Genomic DNA, 18,165 nt, shown 5'->3' with positions numbered 1-18,165 from the left:
TTCATATGGTTGCAAAGAGTTGTATACAACTGAGTAGCTAACACTTCCAGGTCACACTATTTAAGAAAATGTAAATGCAGGCTCTGCTGAGTAGGAATTACATTAGACAATGGAATAGAAACATCTTCAGATGATGATCAGGTAACTTTTTTAAAAAAGTCCTCCCACTCTTTTCATCTTGGAGACTATTTTAAAAATCAACTCATAACAGTGTCAAAACATGTGTGTTAACTTAAAGCATGTTTCTCAGGAAAGTGGTACTAATTTTCCTTCTCAACTACTGGAGTTTATCTGGATGCATAGGCAGTGACCACTGTTTTCCATTTTTGGAAGATTCTTTTTAATAATAATAACACTGCACTGTCACATTCTTCTCCATCTCTTTAAGTAAAAACCTAGTGCACTCTGATACTGCCTCCCAAAAATGAACACAGAATTCCTTTGTGCAGTAGTAGTCCATGCATAACTAGTCACTTACTCAGAGTGAAAAACAGCCAAACAGGAGAGAAAATAGGAGTGTTCAACACTGAGGCCTTTGGGTCCCCTGGGCTCTGAGCTTCTGGACCGAGGGACAGAGCAACCAGGCAACGAGCAATAACCATAGACTCTGGACGCCTTCCCGGCCCACAGCCACCTTCTGTGTGGCCTGGAGTGAAGCATTTCTCAACTTTTCCACCAATGAAACAGGGATCACACTACCTGCCACTCCATCCCCAAAACCAAGTAATGGGAAAGGAATTTAATTAACTGTAATTGACACAAACTACATCAAAATTCCTCTGATGAAAAACCATATAACTCCCAGCTTCCACTTGGGAGAACTCTCTAACCAATGAAGGTCGTGTGTGTGTGTGTGTATGTCTATGTGTGTGTCTTAATCAATTCCTGGAAGATCATGCAGGAACTGAGCCCCACAAATGCAGTCTTTAACAAAGGTTTTCAAGTCTGAAAATGTCTTTGCCAAGAATACTCCTCCAGAGAGGAAATCGAAACATTCCAGGGAAGCAGCCTGGAAAGTCTCTTCAGAAGCCTCCTAGGATTTCTGATGGGACGTCCTCTATTAATAGATGTTGCCCTGAAGTAGAGTCCTTGTCACTGCTGAGCTGGGGGAACCACCATGGATCTTCACATCTCATGGCCTGAGGATTCAGAGCTTGTGGATACATAACAGAAGAAGAACCAGCAAGATCCTTGGCTCACGTGAAAGGTGAAACCAACACAAGTTTAATCACATAGAATAAATAAATTAGTCACTAGCTCTCACCAACACATCATGGATGGCAGGAGAGGATTAATATGTGATGCCTCACCATGATCATAAGCTGTCACTCAGCGGTCCATGCCAGCCACTCTCCGCTGAGTGACCTGTGATCAGATGCCATGGTCACCCTTCTAGAACTTGGGAACAAAGTTTGCCCCACCATCACACTCTAGGCTGATAACACACTTCTGAATTTAAAAAGCCCTTCTTTCCCCGGCCTTCATATACCTAGCTCTTCACAGTGTTAACATGTAGGAGTTATCAATTGAAGGGAAAATGACTTTATTTTTTCTCTTATTGCTTCAAACTTTAATTTTTTGTCTTCCTTTAATTAATCTTTTTAATCCACTAACAGGTTGCAAAAAATTACCAAATAAAATGTTACCCCTTTTTTAAAGATTTTTTTTTAATGTGGACTATTTTTAAAGTCCTTATTGAATTTGTTACAATATTGTTTATGTTTTCGTTTTTCGGCCACAAGGCAATGCAGGATCCTAACTCCCTGACAAGGGATCAAACACACACCTCCTGCATTGGAAGGCGAAGTCTTAACCATTGGACAGCTAGGGAAGTCCCCAGATGTTACTTTCTTTAAGATTTAAAAAAAAAAAAAAACAGACCAAAAAAGCAATCTTCTTATAAGGTGGCAAACTAATATTTAAAGGCTGCCATTTAATATAAATATTTTGATTCATAAACACTGTGTTGGTTGTATGTACTAATTCAAGCACTATAGTTTCTGATTAGCTTGTTAAGAGGTCACATTGAGTCATGAATAAAAAGACACAAACAGGCCCATCTGCTCACATTTTCCTAAGCCTTTCATTCCTCTATCAAAAAGGTAACCCCATTTCTAACGAAAATTGGAGCGTCAACCCTTTATTTCCAACTACCGTATGGATCTTTCTATTTGGATATTTCACTCTCTCCAAACTTAATCTGCACCAACCCAGACCCTCCTGACAAACTGGCCTGCCTTCTCTCTTGGCCCTTTCCTGGCTGCTTCCAAGAACACTACCCCATTCCAAGGCCCCAACACTCTCCATCAGGGCCACAGGTCACTGGCTTCCGGTCTTTCCATTGGGATTCATTTTGCAAACCACCTGCTGCTGAATTCAGCTTTTTAAAGCAACGCTTTTATCTGCGCACGTCCCCAGGGATCAAAATCTCAGGTGCAGAAACAGTCATTCTGCAGGGAGGAGTTACACCTGGGGAAGTGGCCCTGGGGAACACACCCTGGATTCCTCTTGAGCAGCAAGTCCTCAAGAATAAGCCCAGAGGAACAAAGCCCTTCCCAGTAGGGCTCCAAATCTGCTTGCTGATGTCATCCCAGATGAGCCTGGCGCTACGGGGCAGAGGTCTTATCCTCAAATGACATCCCTCCAAAATGCCCACAGGGTACATAAAGCAGGATTCTAGACCTAGCCTCTGAGATCCCTTCCAGCTATCTAAAAGTTCACCAAACATTTTCTAGTCTCCTCTATGTTCTCTTGAATTTCCCTATCCTATAGTTTTAAATTCCATATCCAAACCAGCTTCAACCCACAAAGAAATGGATTCCAACAGGCTTTCAACTCTGGATCCAGAAATTCATTCTTTAGTTTTAAGGATACTTACACCAAGGCAGAGGTCCCCAACCTCTGAAATCTAATGCCTGATGATCTGAGGTGGAGCTGATATAGTAATAATAGAAATAAAGTATACAATAAATGCAATGCGCTTGAATCATCCCAAAACCATCCTCCCATTCCTGGTTCATAGAAAAACTGTCTTCCACGAAACCTTTCCCTGATGCCAAAAAAGGCTGGGGACTACTGCACTAAGACGTATGAAATGTAGATCTACTTATAATTATGATCTTTCAGCATTTTATATCATGTTACTAAAGAGTACCTGCATGCATGGGTGCTAAGTCACTTCAGTCATGTCCGATTCTTTGAGACCCTATGGACTGTAGTCCGCCAGGCTCCCCCATCCATGGGATTCTCCAGTCAAGAATCCTGGAGTGGGTTGCTGTGCCCTCCTCCAGGGGAACTGCCCAACCCAGGGATCAAACCCCTATCTCTTACGTCTCTTGCATTGGCAGGCGGGTTCTTCACCACTGGCACCACCTGGGAAGCCCAAAGAGTACCTACTTATAATAATATTAGAATACTTGTGATGAAATCCACATTTCCAAGCCACAACAACAAATCCCCCAACTCTCCTCCTATCTCACAAAGGTGTTCAATACATTTCTGATTTAGAAAAGAGTAAAATTTGCTGTACTTTTAGAGCATTAGTGTGGGGTATAGACCTTAACAACTGTCTCCCCCAGTCACTGATACTCATATATAGCAAAATATCTTTGTTGCAAGATTTTGAACCAACCATGAACGGGGAAAAGATGATATTCATACAAATGCAGCAAGGAAACAATATGTCTTCAAGGAGAAGGGGAGCAGGAAAGGGAGAAGGGGGAGCAAGAGAAGGTGGAGAAGGACACCAACAGCAGAGGGAACAGCACTATTCTCAAGGAGCTGAGAGTGAAGGATGGTCTGGCCCCTTGGGAACCTCATTTTGTCACTGTCCCTCCTGAGCAAAAGATGGAGAGGCAAGCCTTGGAGACATCCTGCAAGATTCAGAAACAAGATTAATCAGCTGTAGCTGATGAGACAGACAAGCTGTGAGAAGATAAGTATAGAAGGTAGCTGAATAAGGAACTTATTACTTCATTTAGAACTGAAGCCCAGAGTCATCAGTGATGTGGGGGAAAAGACATTGGAAGGCTGGTGAATAAAAATGCAATGTATCCATTAGTTTAAAAATTAAATCGTGTTCTAAAACTTCAGTTTAAAAGAATACACACAGATGTAAAATGTGCAAGTTGAAATGGACGTGTATCAAAGCCAAATTATTAAAGACTTAGTCCCTTTATCATGTGCCAAGATCTGAGCTCATAGCTCTGGATAAATACTAAGCTGTATCACTCATTGACTTGTTTGGGTATTAATGAACTCATCAAAACTTTTTCAACAATCAGAGACATTGCTGTACTTGGAAAATGGTAAGTGAAGAGTCAGGTCAACATGAACATTTCTCTGCTGGATGAAGTTTAAATTTACATAATTTTGTAAATTACAGTATCAGGTTTATTTATTTTGAGATTACGTAGAGAGATTCAAATTTGCATTTCACAGATTTTTCATATTTTGTGTCTCCACAGAAAAACATTTATCTGTGTTGAAAATCCTGAAAGCTTTTGTAGATATAGTTTTTCTTTTATTGGCTATGTTAAGAATATTTACCTGTGGGGAACTATAATAATTCCAAGCCATTTACTGTCTGGCCAAAAGGATAACATTTGCACACAAGTTACTGATGGGTAACTTGTGTGAGTTTGAGTAGCACTTCATCAATACACACTTTCCTGAGCTGTCTGGGAGCACAACAGTGCATCTCTTTTTAATCCACCACTATATGCATTTATCCCAAATAGTTGAAAAATGCAGGCTAGTGACTCAATAATGAAACACTCTCAGCAGTGTTAATGGGGAGGATACTGTGGAGGATGCCGGGTGCCACCAACCCACGGTTTGCCCCCTTATGTCTTCGGGGAGGAAATTCTTTCTGTTCTTAGCACCAGGATCAGTTACACTCATTGGCAAGGGGGTTGTTTTTACCTTATGATGGAAAGAGTCCCTCACTGTATGAACTCACTGTATTTCTTCCTTTTATTGGTTACCAGAATCTTAAAGCAAAAGCCAAAGACCATCTGTGCAGGTCATTAGACTCCCCACCTTATGTTGTTTATAATAATAATGTGCAATAGAAAGAATTATCATTGCCAACAGGGGCTGAGCCCTTCGTGCTAAAGCACTTAGATGTGTTAGAGCTCACCTAATAGTACTAATAATCCTAAAAGGTGAGATCTTTTATCTTGCCATCTTGAACAACTAGGAGACCAAAGCTTACAGAAGACGTCCAGCACCCCCAGGGCTGCTGAGATAGTAGGCGGTGGAAGCCCAACTCAGCTGAAGACTTGTTGACATTGAAGGTCATGTCTCTAACTGCTCCATTATTCTGCCTCCTGGTCCGGCTGATGCTTCTGCTGTTCAATTCTTTATCTACTTTTATTAATGAAAAAAAGTTAACAGATCCAAATTCTATGCATAAACACCAGGGTTCTTCCAAATCTTCTTCCAGAGGCTGTGTCCAAGCCCCATTGCCTGTCTGACTCAAGTGTTGGTGGCAGAGATCACTGCGGCCAGTGTGTCCTCAGATAACACACTCCTTGTGCGTAGAGGCTATGGGTGGCCCTGTGACTCAGGAAAGGTCAGGAAGGTCTCCAGAGTCTGGACGTGGCTGCCCCACCTGCAGGACTGGCCACTGTGCTGACTGGATGGTTTGTGAAGAAAGACTCCTGCCAAGGTGGGGGCAGAACTGTGGGACTGAAACGTCAGCCTGTGTGTGCTCCACAAGACTGCTTCCAAATTCCCAGCAAATGTGACTCTTCCAGATTCCAGAATAAGAAATTGGAATTCCCAGCAGTGCCCAGGAATTCCTGAAATCATGTTATTTCATATGTGTTGCTAAACTTTATTTACATGTAACTAAATAGTAAGGATGACTATAATGGTAAATTATTTCTGTAATAAACCACAAGTCTTTTTTGTGATAGAAATGCTAAAAATTTCAGAGGTTTTTTTTTAAGGAAAAAAAAGAAAACTATACATATTACATTGACATGTAAAAGTGATCTCCACCTGATATTTGATAACAGTAAACACTAGAAGAGGGAATATCACACAAAATAAATGCTAAATAAAAGCCATTTTAAAAGTTGAAAGAAAAAAGTAAAATATTTATCATTTATAAGATATTCTTAAAATATAATTTTAAAATACACAGAGCAAAGCACCAATTGTCTTATCCAATAGTCTTGATTTTTATTTCAGTACAAATATGCCAGATGTTAAAAAATTTTTTCTTTCATTTTGCATTGACATCAGTCAAATTGTTAAGAAACTTCCAAAAGCAGAGCCAAGGTGGGCATTAGGGTTTGCTTCATATACCCTCATTTTCTTTTTCAATGATGAAAATATGTTATCTGCTTGCCCTGATTCTGATTTAAGCATTGAGGTTAAATGGTTTGCTAATTATCAGTAGCTAATCAGATCATTTGCTAATTCAGATTTTAGATCAGTTTCTGATATCATGATGGACTTGCACAACCCACATTCACATCTTCCTCACTTTGCATTTCCTCTGTTAAATTACTTGCAAAGAACAAATTGTAATACATAATATATACAATACAGTGAATATGTAAACACTGAAAAAGTGCCCAAGTACATCCAAATGGCTTACCGTTCAGATTTCCAGCAAGTTCGGCAAGGTTACAAGAATCACAGGTCAAAATTTCACATTTAATGACTTATTTTGCCACAAATTTGTTACTTCTTAGAACACCACTCACAGGATTTGTGTAAAGGATACGATGCATATAAATGTACCATTCATTTCTGCAAGAAAGACTCGCCATCCTGCACATACACATTCAGAGCACGGCAATGAGTGAGGCTGGCCACCTGGGCTGGGACCACTTTTCTCTCACTGGCTCCTGTCCTAATGCCTGGAAATGTCTACCTTCACCTTTGATTCTGCTGCCAGAATTTTCTTTTTCTAAACTTTATTGAGGGCTAACTGGCAAATTGAATTGTATATTTCAGCAATCCCCAACCTTTTTAGCACCAGGGTCCAGTTTCATGGAAAACAATTTTTCCATGGACCAGGAAGGCGATGCTTTTGAGATGATTCTCATAAGAAGCATGTAACCTGGATTCCTCACATGCAATGTTCACAATAGGGGTCATGCTCCTATGAGAATCTAGTGCTGCCACTGACCTGACAGGTGGTGTAGCTCAAGTGGTAATGCAAGCGATAGGGAACTGCTGTAAATACAGATGAAGCTTCACTCACTAATCTGCTACTTACCTCCCGCTGTGTGCCCAGTTGCTAACAGTCCACGGCCTGACACAGGGGACCCTGATACATTGGGAATCCTTGGTGTATCTAATGTGCACAGTGTGTTGCTTTGACAACCACAAACACTGTAGAATGATTACTAAGATAATCAACTTGTCCTGCTCTCCACGATGTCAGTAGATTCCTTTGAACCCGTCATGTCTGCAGGAAGATTATCAAACTTTAACTGTCAACTTTAATTCTAATTTCCCATTTTCCCAATTTCTTGACTAATTTTTCTCAGGATTCAGGGAAACATAAAAGAATTTTCTGAGAAGAGCTTAGAACTGCAGCTGAGATGATGCCAACAGAGGAAGTGGACATATTTTTCTTTTAGGAAAAACTTTTTTAGCTTACTTATACCTACCAGACTGCTCACCTGGCGGCAGGGGGAGCTTTTCTGAATTCATGAAAATGTGCATATGGGCTGTTTGAGCTGTCAGCTTGGGATGACCTCAAAGGTACAGGAAAAGTACCCTTCAGTAATTTAGGAGTCATGTAAGTTTCTTTAAATATGCAAAGCCTAGCAAATGCAGGAGGACAAGCTGAGGTAAGTCAGAGTGTTGTTTTCATAAGGACTTCTGGGTGGTAACTTTAGACAGGGCCTAGCTATTACCAAGATTCACTGTCCAACATCAGAAATTAACATTGATCTGGGTTTGAGCAAATCATTTTCCTCGCCCCACCCCACATTCGAGGACTTAAATACAATATTATATGAGTCATTCATTTATTATTACAAAATGTTTTCACACACTGGCATCTCACTTAAGAGAGTAGCAGAAACAGACCAACACATATTTTAACTACATACAATGTATCAGACACCACACCACATCTTTCAAGTGTGTTTTCTCAGTCCTTAAAATAATCCTAGAGTGGATATTACTAATTTTACTCCATGGGTCGTGAAGATTAAGACTACAAACCATAACGTTTCAACAGTCACAGATAGTGACACAATCTAGAATTCAGTCTAAATCCAATTTCAAAATCCCTTGCTCTTTCCATCATGCCATACTGCTGGTCACACAATGGTGTAAGTCACAATATCTGATGGCTGCCATGGTCCACTGCCTTCTCCCCACCTAGGGGAGAGGGCCGGTACCAGGCAGCCCAACTGCTCCATGAGGACAAATCTCACTATCCTCAGAGGAATAAGACCTTCCTATGTGCACACTTAAATAATAATAGGGATAGTTACTATCCTTACTTGAAAGAAATATATAGTAAACTTGAAAGTAGAATATATATTTTGGGGAAAAAATTTAAAATAAACATTGCAAATACAGTATAAAAGGTTTCTCTCTCACCTTCAAATATTTCACCAGCTTCTGAATTTGCCAATATTCTGATGGCAAATCTGCATTTGCTTCCTGACGATGATCAGGTTGTTCTTCATCTTCCTCACTTTCTGAGGAGCTGTCACTAATAATTTCCTCAATCTTTTCAACACTCTTGCTAGGAACAACAACATATAATAAGTATGTTTATGCTACAGTATGTTTATGTTACTATTTCAGGAACATACATTGATATGTAAGCTATGGATAAGATACCAACACCATCTGAAATGAGGATGATCTTTGTTAATGTCTATATGAGGGGATGAATAAACACATGCCTTTATAGCAGGTGCATTTCAATATTATTGCTATGGTGCAATAATAATAAAAAAAAAAGTAGTAAAAAATGAAAAAGGTATTAGGTAAATGACCTAAGACTCCTACTTGTCATAGTGATTAAATAACTTAAATAATGTGTGGCCATTTATATTTGTTTCTTCTATTTCCTTACTTGAAATTGAATACAATTGAAAATTCAGTTTTCCAATTCCACTGGCCACATTGCAATTGCTCAACAGTCATGTATGTTTAGTGGCTACCACACAGGACAGCTCAGAAATAAACCATTTCTATTATTGCAGGAAGTTCAGCTGGGCAACACTGCCAGTGCCCCAAAGGGAAAGGCATTTATTCCCTTACCAAAGAGAGTTCACTTTATTCCACTCTGCTCTGAGGCTTTTAACTCAATATCAAGGTCATGGACACATGGAATATATTGAATTCACTCTTATTTTCTTTCTTTCTCTCTCTATCCCCCCAAGTGTGCTCTCCATAAACATCTTTTTTTTCCCCCCATTTGGAAGCATAGTAGGAGGACGGGTAGTTTTCCAGTTTCATTAATTCAAAAGGTTCTACCATTTTCTTAATTTCTCAAAGACTTTTTGGCACAGAGAGCTCCAATTCTTGTACTTTCAAAAGTCAGAAAGGTACAACTTTGCTCTCTGAAACACAGTGCGGTGAAATCCTGAACCAAGTGCCTGGTCCAACTGAACAAGCCACATGAACTGAGTGTCAGTTTTACGTATTCTCTTGTCCAAAAGATGTCAGAAAACCTGAATTGGTTACAAGGGAAAATCTGACAGATCAGATTAGTAGACCTGGAAGACGTTATACTAAGTGAAATTAGTCAGAGAAAAACAAATAGCATATCACTTCACTTATATGTGGAATCTCAAAACAAAACAAAACAAAAACAAGCAAAAAACAATCAAATTCACAGAAATCAGACTTGTGGTTACCAGAGTTGGAGGGAGGAGAAATTGGAGGAAGAAGGTCAAAAGGTACACAGTTATAAGATAAATAAGTACTAAGGATGTAATGTACAACATGTTGACTACAGTTAACACTGCTGTGGGGTGTATTTGAAAGTTGCTTAGAGAGTAAATCTAAGTTTTCATCATGAGGAAAAAATTACTTGTAACTATATAAGGAGATGGAAGTTAACTGAACCTATTGCAATAATTCCACTATATATATATATATATACATATATATGTATAAAAGTTATTAAGGGGTACACCACAAGCTTTGATTGTGTTGATCACAAACTGTGGAAAATTCTTCAAGAGATTGGAATACCAGACCACCTGACCTGCCTCCTGAGAAATCTGTATGCAGGTCAAGAAGCAACAGTTAGAACTGGCCATGGAACAAAAAACTGGTTCCAAATTCAGAAAGGAGTACATCAATGCTGTATACTGTCCCTCTGCTTGTTTAATTTATATACAGAGTACACAATGCAAAATGCCAGGTTAGATGAAGCACAAGCTGGAATCAAGATTGCAGGGAGAAATATCAATAACCTCAGATATGCAGATGATACCACCCTTATGGGAGAAAGTGAAGAGGAACTAAAGAACCTCTTGATGAAAGTGAAAAGAGGAGAGTGAAAAAGTTGTCTTAAAACTCAACATTCAGAAAACTAAGATCATGGCATCTGGTCCCGTCACTTCATGGCAAATAGATGGGGAAACAATGGAAACAGTGAGAGTTATTTTCTTGGGCTCCAAAATCACTGCAGATGATGACTGCAGCCATGAAATTAAAAGACACTAGCTCCTTGGAAGAAAAGCTATGACAAACCTTTTAAACAACATTAAAAAGCTGCTGCTGCTGCTAAGCTGCGTTAGTCGTGTCCAACTCTGTGCAAAAGACATTACTTTCTGACAAAATTCAACACCCAGTGGTATTAAAACTCTCAGAAAAAATGAGAGTAGCGGGGAACTTCCTCAACTTAATAAAGAATATCTGCACAAAAACTATCATCATACTTACTGGTGAAAGACAGAATGCTGTCCTCTTAAGACAAAGAAGAAGGAAGGAAGGACTCTCACCTTGATCACTGATAATAAACATAGTATTGGTGTTTCTACTTTTGGATGTAAATCTAATAAAACATGTACTGGACTTTTACGCTGAAAATTACAAACTGCTGGTGAAGGAAACCAAAGCCTTAAATAAATAGTCATACAGTCTACACAGTAAAGATATGAATTTTCTCAAAATTGATATAGGGTTTCAGTGCAACTTCTATCAAAATCTTCAGTTGTTCAGTCACTCAGCTGTGTCTGACTCTTTGCGACTCCATGGACTGCAGTACCCCAGGCTTGCCTGTCCTTTACCATCTCTCAGAGCTTGCTTAAACTCATCTCCATTGAGTCAGTGATGCCATCCAACCATCTTGTCCTCTGTTGTCCCCTTCTCTTCTTGCCTTCAGTCTTTTCTAGTATCAGGGATGATGGGAGAACAAAAGTGGTTGTGACCATAACAGGGTAGCCAGAGGACATGTATGGGGTGAATACTTCTCTAGCCTGGTCGCCACGGTCACCATACAAAATCACACATGGTAAAATGACACTGGACTATATGTTGTACCAATGGAGGGAAAGAGCAAATTAGCCAAGATGGTGGTGGTCAGGAGCTCTTGCCCCACAGCTCGCTTTCTTGCCCCACAGCCTCTCATCTTGCCCCACATTTTGTAAATACATGGTTATGTGACAGCTGACATCACTTACAGCACTGTGCATCCATATGATGATGTACCCACTTGGCCGTGTGCCACTTCTGTTCTGTATACCTGAAAAGCCCTAGAGGCTGCCTTATGTCTGTGTTACGGTCATGTTATGGCCGCATTAGGGACGTGTTATGGCTGTGTCTGCTGGGTCAACAACAAGCGAATGCAGTGTGTCTGCTGCTACAGCTGCTCTGCCAGTCAGGAGAGAATAAACATGTCTGCAGTTTCTACGATTCCTTAAGTTTTCTTCTGGCTTCTCTCTTTGCCTACCCTGGGTTCAGTGAACAGTGATACAGCAAAACACATATACATTGTACCAATGTTAATTTCTGGGTTTTGATCTTGTACAGTAGTTATGCAAGATGCAGGATTTAACTGTTGGGGGAAACTAGGTGGAGGGCATATGGGATCTCTCTACACTATCTCTGCAACTTTCTGTGAATCTACAAATATTTCAAAGAACTTTTTAGGAATTGTCAAAAAAATTGAATAATTTATTATGCCTAACTTCCCAAGATGGCATATATGTTGTAGAGTGTCTTAAAGTTTGTTTTCTTTTGAACTGTGCAAATTTTATAATAGAAATTCCTGCCATTTCTCCCCGCCTCCTAAACATAAAAGTGGCTGAACTTTCTCCCCAGATATGTCACTTTTATTGTCAAACTGAAAATTGGGTAAGAAGCTTAACAGTTGGTCTTCGACTAAGGGCTGTTTTAATGAGAAATAACATATGTAACTTTAGAATTAGCAGAGCCATTGGTGATCAGTAAGTAAGGCTCAGAAAGATGACAATTTTGCTATAACAGAGGCAAGAGATTAGCTAAGGGTCCCGTTTTGCTACCATTCCCTGGGTTGGGAAGATCTCCTGGAGTGGGAAATGGCAATCCACTCCAGTATTCTTGCCTGAAAAATCCCATGGACAAGGGAGCCTGGCAGTCTACAGTCCAAAGGGTTGTAAAGAGTTGAACATGATGGAGCAACTGAACATGCATGCAGTTAACTGCTCTTTGCATTAAATATATGTGTTCACAAACAGTTAGCTAATACCAGTAGATCAGTGCATTTAACTCCACATTAGGGACACACAGTTTTCTGGGGCAGGAGCCCACTGTACCCCTCTTTGCCTGGCCAAGCAATAAAGGTATTCTTTACTACTTTATCCCCCCCAAAAGAGGTCCACTTTGAAAATATTAACCTCAAAAATATACAAGCAACTCCTGCAGCTCAATTCCAGAAAAATAAATGACCCAATCAAAAAATGGGCCAAAAAACTAAACAGACATTTCTCCAAAGAAGACATACAGATGGCTAACAAACACATGAAAAGATGCTCAACAACACTCATTATCAGAGAAATGCAAATCAAAACCACAGTGAGGTACCATTACACGCCAGTCAGGATGGCTGCTATCCAAAAGTCTATAAGCAATAAATGCTGGAGAGGGTGTGGAGAAAAAGGAACCCTCTTACACTGTTGGTGGGAATGCAAACTAGTACAGCCACTATGGAGAACAGTGTGGAAATTCCTTAAAAAACTGGAAATAGAACTGCCATATGACCCGGCAATCCCACTCCTGGGCATACACACCGAGGAAACCAGATCTGAAAGAGACAAGTGCACCCCAATGTTCATCGCAGCACTGTTTATAATAGCCAGGACATGGAAGCAACCTAGATGCCCATCAGCAGACGAATGGATAAGGAAGCTGTGGTACATATACACCATGGAATATTACTCAGCCATTAAAAAGAATTCATTTGAATCCGTTCTAATGAGGTGGATGAAACTGGAGCCCATTATACAGAGTGAAGTAAGCCAGAAAGATAAAGAACATTACAGCATACTAACACATATATATGGAATTTAAAAAGATGGTAATGATAACCTTATATGCAAAACAGAAAAAGAGACACAGATGTACAGAACAGACTTTTGGACTCTGTGGGAGAAGGCAAGGGTGGGATATTTCAAGAAAAAACAGCATCGAAACATGTATATTATCTATAGTGAAACAGTTCACCAGCCCAGGTTGGATGCATGAGACAAGTGCTCGGGCCTGGTGCACTGGGAAGACCCAGAGGGATCGGGTAGAGAGGGAGGTGGGAGAGGGGATTGGGATGGGGAATACATGTAACTCCATGGCTGATTCATGTCAATGTATGACAAAACCCACTACAATATTGTAAAGTAATTAGCCTCCAACTAATAAAAATAAATGAAAAAAAAAGAAGAAAATTATCCTGTATATTTAAATAAACCCACTATTACCATTCTTACAGCATTTCTACTATATCAATGTAGATATCATAAGACCCTAATGTGAAAGTAAAACACCATTAACCAGTATTAACTAGCTGTTAAGTAGGAGTGGCTTTAAAGAACTGATCTTCAAGTGGTAAAGAATCTGTTTGCAATTCAAGAGACTCAGAAGACAAGGGTTCAATCTGCAGGTGGGGAAGATCCTCTGGAGGAAGTAATGGCAACCCACTTCAGTATTCTTGCCTAGAGAATCCCATGGACAGAGAAGCCTACTGGGCTACAGTCCATAGGGTTGCAAACAGTTGGACATGACTGAGCACGCACACGTTAACAGAAACTCACCGCATTAACTGTGCTCTTCCAGGTGAAAGAGATGATCTGGACTTTTCAAGTTTTCCTGCATGTTTTTCTACTTGGGTGTCTCTTAGTGTATTTCTGCTCCTAAAGAAACATCAATTGTATTAATTACTTTATGCTAATAGAATATTAAAAATATAAATGTGTACAAATATTCCATCATTATCATGCACCCGAATGATGTGTTTTCCTGACAGAGAATGACTGTGAGTTTCAGTCTCATCTGACACCTGAGAGGTCCCTTCTGCCCTGCAAGCAGAGCCATGCATTTTATATAATAGAGAAACACTTGTCCAGTATTTCTTCATGCCAGAAACAGGTCTTCACAGGTTGCTATCACTGGAAAGGTCCTTCAGTCTATGTCTTCTGCCCTGAGTCCCAACTGCCTGTGTTCTCCTTGCCCACCCGACATCACAGCAGGGCCTGTGTCTGATTTTCTGGACATTCTCAAGCTTAGTATACTCCTTGGCACATACTGGTTTGCATTAAATCCTTGTTTAGTAAATTCTTAACTGAAAAAAAAATAAGCACATGGAAAAAGCAGTATTTTATAATTCATCCCCAAGTTAACAGATGAGAACATCCACTTATCATTTTCAGACTCACTCTTTCATAGAGAGCCAAAAGGTCAAATACCCCCAAATCAGGGAGAATCAGAGGAGCAAGGTGTCTCACCTCCCACAAGTCTCCCCTCTCTCAGCTCTCTGTGCCTGTGTCCAAAATACAATCACCTGTGGTTCTTGGAATCCCTATAGGTGAGTGTCCCCACATGACCAGTAGGGAGCCCGTTCTTAAATCAATAAGGGGACAACATGGAACATTAAAAATAGGCTGAAACTTGTAACCCATTTGCTAAAACCTCACAAAGTGCTCTAGGTGCTTCTGACTGCTGTGGTGTTGGTAACACTGGCCTTTATTCTTTGCTTTGGCACCAATTTACAAAGGGTCCTGAATGGAGCTAGGCTTGTACATTTCAGACTTTCATAAAACCAGTGTCCACTTTACTCAGGCCTGTCACATGTTTCAGATTCTATCCTTTTTATAGTATTCACTTAAAGTTCTCTTAATACACATGGTACCACCTCTATGAAGTTTCCCCTAATTAACTCCACATGATTTTATATTTAATTAATTTAATTGAAGGCTAATTACTTTATTGTAGTGGTTTTTTGCCATACATCGACATGAATCAGCCATGGACACGCATGTGTTCCCCATCCAGAGCCCCCCTCCCACCTCCCTCCCCATCCCATCCCCTAGGGTCATCCCAGTGCACCAGCCCTGAGCACCCTGTCTCATGCATCGAACCTGGACCAACAATCCACTTCACATATCATAATATACACGTTTCAACACTACCCTCTCAAATCATCCCCACCCTTGCCTTCTCCCACAGAGCCCAAAAGACTGTTCTTTACATCTGTGTCTCTTTTGCTGTCTCATATATAGGGTCAATGTTACCACCTTTCTAAATTCCATATATATGCGTTAGTATACTGTATTGGTGTTTTTCTTTCTGACTTACTTCACTCTGTATAATAGGCTCCAGTTTCATCCACCTCATTAGAACGGATTCAAATGCATTCTTTTTAATGACTGAGTAATATTCCATGGTGTATATGTACCACAGCTTCCTTATCCATTCATCTGCCTATGGGCATCTAGGTTGCTTCCATGTCCTGGCTATTATAAACAGTGCTGCGATGAACATTGGGGTACACTTGTCTCTTTCAATTCTGGTTTCCTCGGTGTGTATGCCCAGCAGCGGAATTGCTGGGTCATATGGCAGTTCTATTTCCAGTTTTTTAAGGAATTTCCACACTGTTCTCCATAGTGGCTGTACTAGTTTGCATTCCCACCAACAGTGTAAGAGGGTTCCTTTTTCTCCACACCCTCTCCAGCTTTTATTGTTTGTCGACTTTTTGATGGCAGCCATTCTGACGGCCGTGAGATGGTACCTCACTGTGTTTTTGATTTGCATTTCTCTGACCATGAGTGATGTTGAGCATCTTTTCATGTGTTTGTTAGCCATCTGTATGTCTTCTTTGGAGAAATGTCTGTTTAGTTTTTTGGCCCATTTTTTGATTGGCTCATTTATTTTTCTGGAATTGAGCTGCAGGAGCTGCTTGTATATTTTTGAAATTAATTCTGTCAGTTGCTTCATTTGCTATTATTTTCTCCCATTCTGAAGGCTGTCTTTTCACCTTGCTTATAGTTTCCTTCGTTGTGCAAAAGCTTTTAAGTTTAATTAGGTCCCATTTGTTCATCTTTGCTTTTATTTCCATTACTCTGGGAGGTGAGTCAGAGGATCCTGCTGTGATTTATGTCAGAGTGTTTTGCCTATGTTTTCCTCTAGGAGTTTTATAGTTTCTGGTCTTACATTTAGATCTTTAATCCATTTTGAGTTTATTTTTGTGTATGGTGTTAGAAAGTGTTCTAGTTTCATTCTTTTACAAGTGGTTGACCAGTTTTCCTGGCACCACTTGTTAAAGAGATTGTCTTTCCTCCACTGTATATTCTTGCCTCCTTTGTCAAAAATAAGGTGTCCATAGGTGCATGGATATATCTCTGGGCTTTCTATTTTGTTCCATTGATCTATATTTCTGTCTTTGTGCCAGTACCATACTGTCTTGATGACTGTAGTTTTGTAGTATAGTCTGAAGTCAGGCAGGTTGATTCCTCCAGTTTCATTCTTCTTTCTCAAGATTGCTTTGGCTATTCAAGGTTTTTTGTATTTCCACACAAACTGTGAAATTATTTGTTCTATTTCTCTGAAAATACTGTTGGTAGGTTGATACAGATGGCATTGAATCTATAGATTGCTTTGGGTAGTATACTCATTTTCACTATATTGATTCTTCCAATCCATGAACATGGTATATTTCTCCATCTATTTGTGTCATCTTTGATTTCTTTCATCAGTGTTTTATAGTTTTCTATATATATGTCTTTTGTTTCTTTAGGTATATTTATTCCTAAGTATTTTATTCTTTTTGTTGCAATGGTGAATGGAGTTGTTTCTTTAAATTCTCTTTCTGTTTTCTCATTGTTAGTGTATAGGAATGCAAGGGATTTCTGTGTGTTAATTTTATATCCTGCAACTTATTCATTAATCATTCATATTCATTGATTAGCTCTAGTAATTTTCTGGTGGAGTCTTTAGAGTTTTCTATGTAGAGGATCATGTCATCTGCAAACAGATGAGAGTTTTACTTCTTTTCCAATCTGCATTCCTTTTATTTCTTTTTCTTCTGATTGCTGTGGCTAAAACTTCCAAAACTATGTTGAATAGTAGTGGTGAGAATGGGCACCCTTGCCTTGTTCTTGACTTTAGGGGAAATGCTTTCAATTTCTCACCATTGAGGAAAATGTTTGCTGTGGGTTTATCATATATGGCTTTTATTATGTTGAGGTATGTTCCTTCTATCCCTTCTTTCTGGAGGGTTTTTATCATAAATGGATGCTGAATTTTGTCAATGGCCTTCTCTGCATCTATTGAGATAATCATATGGTTTTTATCTTTCAATTTGTTAATGTGGTGTATCACATCGATAGATTTGTGGATATTAAAGAACCCTTGTATCCCTGGCATAAAGCCCACTTGGTCAGGATGTATGATCCTTTTAATATGTTGTTGGATTCTGTTTGCTAGAATTTTGTTAAGGATTTTTGCATCTATGTTCATTAGTGATATGGCCTGTAGTTTTCTTTTTTTGTGGCATCTTTGTCTGGTTTTGGTATTAGGGTGATGATGGACTCATGGAATGAGTTTGGAAGTTTACCTTTCTCTGCAATCTTCTGAAAGAGTTTGAGTAGGATAGGTGTTAGCTCTACTCTAAATTTTTGGTAGAATTCAGCTGTGAAGTTGTCTGGTCCTGGGCTTTTGTTTACTAGAAGATTTCTGATTACAGTTTCGATTTCT

At 39.6% G+C, this 18,165-nt stretch overlaps 1 protein-coding gene across 4 annotated transcripts in view; it reads right to left on the bottom strand.

The window, feature by feature from the left end:
• Positions 1 to 18,165, bottom strand: part of ODAD2 (outer dynein arm docking complex subunit 2) — a 150,126-nt gene that overhangs the window by 96,459 nt on the left and 35,502 nt on the right. For all 4 annotated transcript variants that reach the window (XM_043480163.1, XM_043480165.1, XM_043480164.1 and 1 more), the window contains 2 exons: positions 14,229 to 14,327; positions 8,581 to 8,728 (listed from right to left, as the gene is read on the bottom strand). In XM_043480163.1, the coding sequence (XP_043336098.1) occupies positions 8,581 to 8,728; positions 14,229 to 14,327 (247 nt within the window). The remainder of the gene's footprint in view (positions 1 to 8,580; positions 8,729 to 14,228; positions 14,328 to 18,165) is intronic.

This window comes from Cervus canadensis, chromosome 10 (genome assembly GCF_019320065.1).
Source record: "Cervus canadensis isolate Bull #8, Minnesota chromosome 10, ASM1932006v1, whole genome shotgun sequence".
Taxonomy (NCBI): Eukaryota; Metazoa; Chordata; class Mammalia; order Artiodactyla; family Cervidae; genus Cervus; species Cervus canadensis.
This window is presented reverse-complemented; position numbering and strand designations above follow the sequence as displayed.